This window comes from Macaca mulatta, chromosome 10 (assembly GCF_049350105.2).
Source record: "Macaca mulatta isolate MMU2019108-1 chromosome 10, T2T-MMU8v2.0, whole genome shotgun sequence".
NCBI classification, from domain to species: domain Eukaryota; kingdom Metazoa; phylum Chordata; class Mammalia; order Primates; family Cercopithecidae; genus Macaca; species Macaca mulatta.
In genome coordinates this window covers 93,553,701-93,564,548 of record NC_133415.1, presented here as the reverse complement: position 1 = coordinate 93,564,548, position 10,848 = coordinate 93,553,701, and the positions used below count along the sequence as shown (strand labels likewise).

The window sequence follows — 10,848 nt, the reverse complement described above, 5'->3', positions numbered from 1 at the left end:
TTCTTCCAATAGAACCAGGGATCATTTACTTGGGATCCAGCAGCACTGTGGACATACTGCTATCACAACACCTTTCATGTCACAATGGCAAGGTTTGCAATGTCCTGGAGGGGAGGAAAGAAGCCATGTTTATCCTTGAACCCTCATCTCCCAGCACTGGTTGTAAAATTGAAATTCATTGTAAAAGATGAAATTCATTGTTGGTGTGGCTATGGGGAAACAGGTTTTCCATTCTGATTGTAAATGAAATAGGTACCATCTTGTTAGAGGCTAATTTGACATTATTAACACTGAAAATGCACACATCTTTCAACCCAGCAATTTTATTTCTTGCTTTCTAGAGGAATGTTTGCCCATGTGCAGAAAGGCACATGTAAAAAGCTGAGCTGCAGCATTGTTTGCAATAGTGAAAGATTAGAAATAGCTTAAGTGTCCATCAATATGGCCTAGATAAAAAAACTATAGGGCATCCATTGGACAGAATGCTATGCATTAGTTAAAAAGAAGTAGATCTCCATGTATTGACAGAGCATTTGCTGAGTAAAAATCAAAGGCAAGCTGTAGCTCTAGACATAGATGTTAAAATTACATTGCTGCATTTTTTCACAATGAGAATGTGATCTTCTGTGATTTGTTTTAAAAAGAGATTGAATGACCACAGCAGCTCCTGGCTGAATGGAGTCTGGGCTTTGACACAGACAATCAGCATTATTTCCTCCACCACTCCCAGGCAGCAGGTCCCAGGGCAGTGGGAGGGTGCCATCTACTTCCCCTGTACCTGAGAAGTTTGCTCTCCATGCGGTGATGACCATGTAGTAGAAGCTGGAGTTCGGGGCCCTTGAAGAGCATCCAGACAAAGGAGGAAGAAAGTGAAAGCAGGGAGGCCCGTGGGGTAGGATAACTCAAATCATGCAAATTTCCTGAGTTGGTCCTTGGCCTCAGGAGGAAGAAAGAAGGATTGGTTCAGGAATGACTGTTAACTAAGGGAGAGGAGGGGGCTGGAGGGTGTGCAGAAAAGGCCTGACAATTCAGAGACCTCACACTGTAAGGAAGATCAGCCTTTGCCTAGTTGTTAATTTCATTTATTCTTTCATTTATTCCATACTTGTAATTGAGTTCCTCCTGGTATGGGCATTGCACTGGCTACTGAGGACAAAGAGACAACGCTGCCTCCTGAAGACTTCCTCTGGGAGCTCATGATCAAATTCCATCTAGTTTCTCAGAGTGTGTTTCTTGGACTCTGGGCTTCAGAGTCACCCAGGGAACTTATTAAAATGCAAATTCTTGGGCTCCACTCAGACCTATAAAATCAGACTGTGGCTCACAAATTTGTATTTGTAACCCATTTTCTCAAGTGTAAAACATTTGGACTAGCTGACCATATCATTTCCTTGAACGTCCACGTGTTATTTCCTAAAGCCTCTCCCAAACCTGAGGTCTACCCTGATCCCGGTTGAAGAAAGATGGAATGGAGGTACAAGCTTTGCCCTACGACTCCAGTGTGTGGGATTTCCCTAGAATGACCAGGACCTTGTCCTTGCTAATAGGCTTTTCACCCTTCTCGCATGCCTAGGTACACCCAAGTCCCTGCAAGGCCTGGGAAGATCCATAGAACACGTCTTCTAAGTTCTTCAGAAACAAGTGATTGACTCATTGTACGCAGGGGAATGGAATGTGCAAAGGTCCTGTGGCAGAACACAGCTTGGGCTGTGGAAGAACTTAAATAAATCAGTGTGCCTGGAGCACTGTGATGGGGGATGCAGCAAGATGAGGTGGGAGAGGGTAACAAGGGTAGACCGTCCATGGCCTGAAGGCTATGTCAAGGAATTTGGTTCTTTTTCCAAGTGTTAAAGTGATTTGTATTTAAGCCAGGGGGTGTGAGAGGGAGAATGATCAGATTCATTTAAAAACGATCTCTACTGCCCTGTGGAGAAGCAGAAAGTCTACAGCCAAAGCCTGTGCAATCCTCTAAGGAAAAGATAAGGGTGGCTTGGATGAAGGTTAAGGTACTAGATGAAGAACCAGAGAGATCTGGTGGATCTCTCTTGTGAAAGTATAGAGGAGAGGCAATAGTTGGACTATGGGAGGTGAGGGCCTCAGCCCTGGGGAGCAATAATGAGGTTTCAAAATTCCTGACACTGGCTCTGGGGTCATGGGTGGGGGAGGTGTAGTGGGAAGGGAATTGTCCTGGTTATCATTCACTGGACAGTGGCTTTGAGTAGCAGTGAGATTCTCATCAGCACTGAACCATCTCTCCCCTCTCTTTCTCTCTGTCTCTTTCCTTTGATATTTAGGGATGTATGAATAGGGACTGAAGGTCAAACTCAGACCAGAGGCAGGACCAAGGATCAGAGGCCAGGCTGAGGCCAAGGGTAAAGGACAGGATGAGAGGACTCTGCAAAATTGTTCTTCTTTGGCCAGTAACCCTGCTTTGGTTTCTCTCCAGCCCCACACAGTCAGGGAAGAGAAAAGGGAAAGAGAAGTTTGACTGCCACTGACAAGAAGGCACATTAAACACTGCCCTCATAATCGAATTATTGGCAGGGACTTGGCACTTGGTAAAGGTTCAGCCATGATGTGAACAGAGTCACTAATCCTGTGGGCAGCTGAAAATCTTTACCCAGAGAACAGGTAGAGAAGCACTGTACTGACACCAGAATCCCCAGGATGCTACTCAGTTGACACAGAGACCACACACTTCATAGTATTCAGAGCACTGGACTTGGGACCAGAAGTTCCAGCTCATCACTGCTGTATAACTGTAAATAAATCATTTAACCTCTCCAGGCTTATTCTTTGAGATGGAGATAATCCTACTCATCTCATAGGGCAATTGTGAGGACTGAATGAGTTGACATGCAAAATGCTCTTAAGACACTGTGATATATCTGCATCCACCCACTTATCTCCCTGCCTACCTATCTCTCTAATATAGGGATAATAATAGTTGCTACTTCACAGAGTTGTGAGAGTTGAGTGAAAAGGTGAATGATGGAGGCTGACGTGGGCGGATCATCTGAGGTCAGGAGTTGGAGACCAGCCTGGCCAACATGGTGAAACCCTGTCTCTACTAAAAATACAAAAATTAGCTGAATGTGGTGGTGGGAGCCTGTAATCTCAGCTACTTGGGAGGCTGGGGCAGGAGAATCGATTGAACCCAGGAGGTGGAGGTTGCAGTGAGCTGAGATTACGCCACTGTACTCCAGGCTCCAGCCTGGGCAACAGAGCGAGACTCTGTCTCAAAAAATAAAACAAAGCAAACAAACAAAGAACAACAACGACGAAACAAAAAGGTGAATGAGAAAAGGCTTTGCAACTCCCTATACAAATGAGAGTGACTATTATCAAATATCCCATCTGTGTTGGAGGCAATACTGCCCAGTGGTTATCTAATGCAGCCTTGTCCAACAGAAATAGAATGTGAGCCACATATGTAATTTAAAATTATTTATTGGTCACATTAAAACACAGTAAAAAAAAAAAACCCAAAACAGTGAAATAGTTTTAATAACACTTTCCTACCCCTAAGTGTGTGTGTGTGTGTGTGCTCGCGTGCACATTTGTGCATGTATTGGGGAGTAGTCCCTGGTCCCCAGGGGAGACAGCCAGGATTTTCACAGTCAGTGTAACTCTGGCTCCCTACTGGGACCCTCTGAATCTTTTGGTTGCCTAAAGACTACCAGGACCTAGAAACCCAAGAATACCTTTTTAGAAGCACTGGGTTGGAATCTGACAGCAGTTGTATGGGGCAAGGGAAAGTGGAAGTGATAGCTGCCTTTGGGAAGAGGAAAAGGAAGACAAAAACAAAAATCCCCCAGAAAACTCTCCTGTCTCTTTTTGGGTCCCATAGACTTTGGGCGGATCCCATGGAATGGGAGCAACAGAATACTTTTCCACTGAGCCTCACAAATGGTAGCACAGACCTGAGGGCTCCTTGGAAAAGACAGGTGACACTACATCTGGGTGATGCAAAGGCAGAAGTCAGGCTCCTGAGGCGGGCGGGAGGTGGGGGTCCCCTGATTCGGGACCCTCCCTGGCAGAACTTGCCTCTGAGGCCCTTGAGACCACTGGCCTCTGCTTAGCGACTCCGCGATCCAGAGCCCCCCGAGCTTTGAAGCTGGAAGTTTCCCGCTCCCTCATCCCGCGTGCTGCTGCGCCTCTCCACCAACACACACGCGCGCGCAAACAACACACGCACGAACACACCCCTCCCGCACGTCTCCAACAGCACCCATGCATCCACAGAGACGCCGTCTCGCTCACCAACCCCCTGCAACCCTCAGGGAAATAACGCCGAAGGTGAACGGCACACCTTCGGGCTGAATGCGGATGCCAGGAGTGCCGCCCTGGTTTGCAGGCGCACGGGAGGGCACGCCGCCGGGCCTCTCTGGAGTTATTTCCTTGGCTGAGTGGGGACCAGCGAGGGCAGCGCGGCGAACCTCACACCTGGCGACTGACTGGGCTCCACGCTCCCTTAGGGATTAACCTCTTCCCCTACTCCTACCCCGAATGCTCCAAGGCTCTGCGGCGGCTCGGACCCTGCAGAGCTTCCTCCATTACCATTTGTAACTAAAGAATCCCGAGGCGGTGCGTCCCAGAGGCATAGCCTCTGGCCCAAGCTGGGGTGGGTAGACAGGAGGTCACTCTTGGGTAAGCACCTTAAATGGGAGTTTTGGCAGCTAGAGACAACAAGCTGTTCACTAGAGGGGCTGTGGCTGCCGCAAAATCCCCGACTTTCCTTCAGTGTGCCTTGGGACTCCGCGGACCGCTCGCGTGGCTCCTGGCCTCCCTTTACTTCTCCTCCTCGACTCTTCACTTCTTCCACCATCCCTTTTCTTTTTTTCTTTCAGCATGTCAGACTCCCAGTCAATGGGGATACAGTAGTAACCCCCCACCCTCCTCACCTCGACCCTGCCTACGTTTTAGGGATAGGGTGAAGACTCCGGGTACTGCTGTGTACCCACGACCGGGGAGCCCGGCACGCTGATCCAGATACCCCAGAGATGAGAAGCGGCATCCCGCGACGGCAGTCGGGATTTGGAGGCCATAGGGCCTGGGGCTCCAAGACCCTACTGATCAGTGCAGCAGTAACCGCGGTGGGGGAGGCCGGGCCACGAAGTGGGGTCAGCTGCGCAGCAGCGGCCTTAACTCCTTGGCCACCTGCGTGTCTCCGTCATTCACCCACAGCCTGGCAGGGGTAGGGCTGTTTCCAACATTTTTTTGGTGGGGTAGGTTGGCGGGCGTGCAGAGGAGGGAGTGGCTAAGCTGGAAGAGGGGCAGAGAAACGGATTTGGGTGGGGAAGTGAGCCTGGGGATGGGCAGAGATACCTCAGTCAAAGCCCAGGCGAAGGGAGTGACCACAACAGAGACAGAGACACAGGGACAAAGAGGAGCGCGCTTGCCTAGACAAAGCCCGAGTCCAAGAGACCCTGAGACGGAGGCAGGCCGCGCGCGGGAGAACAGGAACTTCGGAACCGCAGACCTGGGGCCTCAGGAATCCCCAGGGCCTCAATGGGCCACGCCAGTCCTCGACAGCGAGTGTCAGGCAGAGTCGACGGACGTACGGGCGGGGGTGGAGTGGGTCACAGCTTGGCCTGTTCGCCTTGGTGCCCGCACAGAAGTCCACAGTGGCAGAAACACTCTGGGAGCCACAGGTCTCTTAGGACCCTGAGGGAGGGTGCTACCAGCTCTAGTCCAGTCCGGACCAAGAGAGTCCGGCGTGCTTGTCCCGCCCTGGCCACCTGAGTCCGGAGCCATACATAGTCTGCACAGATCCGAGACACCCGATCCCGAGTGGTTTGGAAACGTTCTCCACTGAGCCATGGTCCGAGTGTGCTCACACCGCGTTCAAACAGGACGAGGACATTTACAAGGTGCGAGTCCCCAACCCCCAGCTTCTGGCAGGGGCTGCGCAGCGGCACCGCCCAGGCTCTCTCTCAAGGCGGCCGCCTCATTTCTGCGGAGAGCACGCTTCTCGAAGAGGGTTGTAGACGCGCCCTTCCAGCATTTAAGTTGCCACCCCACAAGACTGAGTTCAAGTTTTAGTTAAAATACACTCATTTTATTAAAAATAGGCGACCCAATACCACGCCGTACCCCAGCCTCTCCGAGGGCGCAAGAGAATAGAGAGTTTTCAGATTAATGGGAGGCAAATATTTTACCTTCTAACATTTAAAAATCATTTAGGTGCGTCTGCACTGGTGTGGCTCACGCGACCCCTACGCGCGGGGTCAGTCGGGCTGGTCCAGCGCAGACAGTGGCCGGGACTCACTCACCCAGTGCGCGCCTCTCCTGCCTCTCGCTGCGCGCGCCCAAAGCTGGAAAGCAGAAGGCGACGCGGGAGGCGGGTCGGGTCTCCGGGTCCAGCGAATTCGCGATCTATCCGGTTTTGGCGCCTGAGCCGAGGTCTCAGGAAGAACCCGTTAATTCTAGCCATCCTGGATCTGGATAGGGAGGGTTCGCGGCTCCCAAGCCTGGTTTGGATGCCTAGTGCGGTGCGCTTCGGTCTCCCCGTCTGCCCTCCGGGGAGGTTTCTCACCCGGTAGCCCTGGGCTGCTTCACTGTGGCGTTTCCACTTTTGGCTACGGGCCCTCCTCCGCCCGGGACCTTCTGGCGCGGGGAGCAGCCGACGGGCACCCCCGAACGCTGGGGCACGGAATTTCAACAGGGGCGACCAGCGCGGAGCTCGCTGCTCGAGGCTCGCGGCTGAGTACGAAGACGGGACCCGAGGACCTGTACGTGGCTCGAAAGGAACCTGTCCTGGGCGCCGCTGCACACACAGTATGCGTTCCGGGCTGGCTTGGGTTGGGCCAGGTAGGGGAGACCTGGCTGGGTCCGAGGCGCCGTCCAAGCCTTCCGGCAGTGGGCCGGGCGGTCGCGACGCCTTTGCGCACAGTGGCCACTTGGGGTCGCACTTTATGCCTGTTTGAGCCTCTCCGCGGCGGGCTGACGCCTGGATCTGCTTAATCGTTACAGAACGTTCAAACAAAAACAGGGCCGGCTCCCCAGCAGTGGAGAGCCATTCCGAGCACCGTCCCGGGCCGGCCTCGGCCCCGAGGCTCCGGGCGCTCAGGATTCCGTGCGTGTGGCGGGGGAAAGGAATTCAGAGCCTTTGGGCTGCTGCTTTTCCCGTCGCCTTCACTGTGAACATTGTGGGGTGGGGTGAGCGCGGGGAGCGGCGGGGCCAATGGAGTAGAATCTCAGGGCTCTGCCACTGCACCCGCCAGGAGGGGCACGGCCCTCGCTTGGCCTGAGAAAGGTCCCCTGAGGTTAAGAGTTGGGTCTGAACACAACTCTCGGAGCCTCGAGCCCGCCCTGGCCAACACACAAATACGCGCAGATCTCCAGAAACAGGAACGCACGGCACACACGGCCTGAAGCCGCGAGGACACACAGAGCGTCGCCCACTGGGCGGGGGCCGCTTGGGAACAAAGGGCCCAGGAGGCGTTGTCCCGGCACTCATTCTGAGCCTCCTTGGGGGTGACATGGGTTGGGGGTGGGGTGCAAAGGGAACTGAGGGAGGAGAGCGCGCGAGGAGGGGAAAGCGGCTGCTTGCCCTAGAGGTGGGGCGCGCACTCCAGGCGAGCGTGCGGGGGCCGGGACCTGCAGGGTAGAGGGGTGGGCCCAGGGTGGCCGTCCCACTCCTTTCCAGCGCTCCGCCAGGCCTCCGCGCCTCCAGGGCCGCTCGGGCCGCCAGTCAGCTGACGCGGGGGGCGGGGGAGCTGTCAGGCGCGCCCCGCCCTGCGCCGCTGGGCCGCGGAGGCCGTGCAGCCATTGGCCCGCGCACCGGGCCGCCCGGGCCCCCGCACCCCAGTGACATCAGGAGGCGATAAAAGGCTGCGGCGCCGCCGGATCCAGCACAGCTGCACCGCCGAGCTGCGAGCGGCTGCGAGCGAGAGAGCGTAAGAGCAAGAGAGCTAGAGAGCGAGCAACGGGCACTCGCCCCACGCCTCCCCTCAGCCCCACTGCGCGCTCCGCTTGCCTCTCCACTCCGCCCGACTCTCCCCGGCCCGTTCCCGGCGCGGGCACAGCCCAGAGCTCTGGGGCGGTGCAGGCAGCCTTGGGACTCTCTGGCGCGCCGCCGCGTCCCCAGACAAAGGCTTGGCCGGCGGCCCCGGCCCGCTGCGCCCTCGCTCCCCGCCTCCCCGGCTCGCCGCTCTTCGCCCCCGCGCTTGGCTGGGCGCGCTCCGGCCGGCCGCAAAGTTTCCCGGGCTGCAGCGGCAGCTGCGCCTCGCGTCAGCGATGGCCGCGGAGCTGAGCATGGGGCCAGAGCTGCCCACCAGCCCGCTGGCCATGGAGTATGTCAACGACTTCGACCTGCTCAAGTTCGACGTGAAGAAGGAGCCCCTGGGGCGCGCGGAGCGTCCGGGCAGGCCCTGCACGCGCCTGCAGCCAGCCGGCTCGGTGTCCTCCACACCGCTCAGCACTCCGTGTAGCTCCGTGCCCTCGTCGCCCAGCTTCAGCCCGACCGAACAGAAGACACACCTCGAGGATCTGTACTGGATGGCGAGCAACTACCAGCAGATGAACCCCGAGGCGCTCAACCTGACGCCCGAGGACGCGGTGGAAGCGCTCATCGGCTCGCACCCAGTGCCACAGCCGCTGCAAAGCTTCGACAGCTTTCGCGGCGCTCACCACCACCACCATCACCACCACCCTCACCCGCACCACGCGTACCCGGGCGCTGGCGTGGCCCACGACGAGCTGGGTCCGCACGCTCACCCGCACCATCACCATCATCACCAAGCGTCACCGCCGCCGTCCAGCGCCGCTAGCCCGGCGCAACAGCTGCCCACTAGCCACCCTGGGCCCGGGCCGCACGCGACGGCCTCGGCGACGGCGGCGGGCGGTAACGGCAGCGTGGAGGACCGCTTCTCCGACGATCAGCTCGTGTCCATGTCCGTGCGCGAGCTGAACCGCCACCTGCGGGGCTTCACCAAGGACGAGGTGATCCGCCTGAAGCAGAAGCGGCGGACCCTGAAGAACCGGGGCTACGCCCAGTCTTGCAGGTATAAACGCGTCCAGCAGAAGCACCACCTGGAGAATGAGAAGACGCAGCTCATTCAGCAGGTGGAGCAGCTTAAGCAGGAGGTGTCCCGGCTGGCCCGCGAGAGAGACGCCTACAAGGTCAAGTGCGAGAAACTCGCCAACTCCGGCTTCAGGGAGGCGGGCTCCACCAGCGACAGCCCCTCCTCTCCCGAGTTCTTTCTGTGAGTCGTGGCCGGTCCCGGCCCCCGCCCTTGCCCCAGCCCGGACTCCCTGTCCATGTCCCCAGTCCCACACTACCCCGGACCCTGTCCCTGCCGCGGCCCCAACCTTGACCTGTTTGACTTGAGCGAGAGGGAGGAAGGGCGCGCGGGCCGCGGGCGACGGGCTGGCGAGCTGGCGGGCAGGGGACCTTGGCTAAGGCGAGAGTAGCGCACGCCAGCGCCGCCTCCTAGACTCGAGCAGAGCCTGAGAGAGAGAGACGAGAGGGTGGGAGGTCCCGGAGTAACTTCTCTTCAGGCTGGAGGGCGGCGAGGCGTAGTCCCGAGAAGTCACCAAGGCCATCTGGAGACTCCTGGCTTTCTGAACTTTGCGCGTTAAGCCGGGACCGCTGCTTTGCGGCCCGGAGCGTAGTCCGCGCCAGGAAGAGAGCAACGAGGAGAGGAGAGGGACTCTGGCGTCCCGGCAGGCGAGAGGCGAGGCTGAGCGAAAGAAGGAAGGACAGACGGACCTGTCTGTCAGAGTTCGGAGAACACTGGCTCTCAGCCCTGAGACACGGGCCTCAGTTAGGACGTTCGGCGCCCAAATCTCATCAGTTTTATTGCCTGCTCGATTATATAGAAAAATACAAAAATCTGCATTAAAAATATTAATCCTGCATGCTGGACATGTATGGTAATAATTTCTATTTTGTACCATTTTCTTGTTTAACTTTAGCATGTTGTTGATCATGGATCATACTCCCCTTGTTTCTTTGGGTGAGAAGGGATCGCAGTTTGGAAACTCCGGTGCTGCGTGCGGGGTTTCAGTCCCAGCTGTAGGCTTGTAAATACCCGCCCCGCCAAACCGCATAGAGAACATGGCAGCAAGCTGAGGGTCTTTGTTTGGGTTTATGATTATGGTATTTTTGTTTGTAAGTTAAAAAGAAAAAAAAAAGAAAAAGTTCCAGGCATTTTACATCAGAAAACAACTTTGTCTTGGGGCACACTTGGAAGTTGCGTGTTTTCTTTCCTTCCCTTATCCCCATTCGGTCCTCTTTTTTCTCTCCTGCTTTAGTTTTCGACCTTGCTGGTGTTGAGAGAGAGAACCGAGAGGTCCCAGCTCCCGAGTACAAGGGCAGGGCAGGGCAGGGCAGGGAAGCTGCCAAGCTCCGCACCCCAGAAGAGTGTACTGGACTCCAGCCTTGTCTTTATGGTCAAAATGACACCCTTAATAAGAAAGGAAAGGAAAGGAAAGGAAAACAGATCCTCCCCTCTGCTTTTTATTGTAACCAGAATCATCCTGAGGTCCCTTCTGAACCCTCTGGGCCTGCGCTAATTGTAGGAACCACAGCGCTCTTAGGGTGAGAGGCTTAGCCATCCCTGACCCTGGCAGTGCACTGGTAAGCAGACATTGCACTGAACCAACTGCCACGCTCAGAATGTACCAGAAACCCAAACATTGGCAAGTAATTTTGCAACTTTCAAATGTGTTCTTTAGACCAGTGCATTGTGTTTCTTTCCCTGCTTTTGAAATAGTAGGAAGAGTTCTTGGTGGTGTCTCCCCCTCCCCCTTCAATTCTTCAGTTGTATAGTAGTTATAGGGAAGACATGGGTGTTTTTCTTTATTATTACTTTTTTTTTTTCTGCAGGTCAGTAAAAGGAT

The 10,848-nt window shown here is 55.5% G+C and overlaps 1 protein-coding gene across 1 annotated transcript; it reads left to right on the top strand.

The window, feature by feature from the left end:
* The first annotated feature begins 7,858 nt into the window (after positions 1–7,858).
* MAFB (MAF bZIP transcription factor B) lies at positions 7,859–9,838 on the top strand. The gene has a single exon (XM_001101624.5). The coding sequence runs from the start codon at positions 8,242–8,244 to the stop codon at positions 9,211–9,213; it is 972 nt and encodes a 323-aa protein (XP_001101624.3). The 5' UTR covers positions 7,859–8,241; the 3' UTR covers positions 9,214–9,838.
* The last annotated feature ends 1,010 nt before the right edge of the window (positions 9,839–10,848 follow it).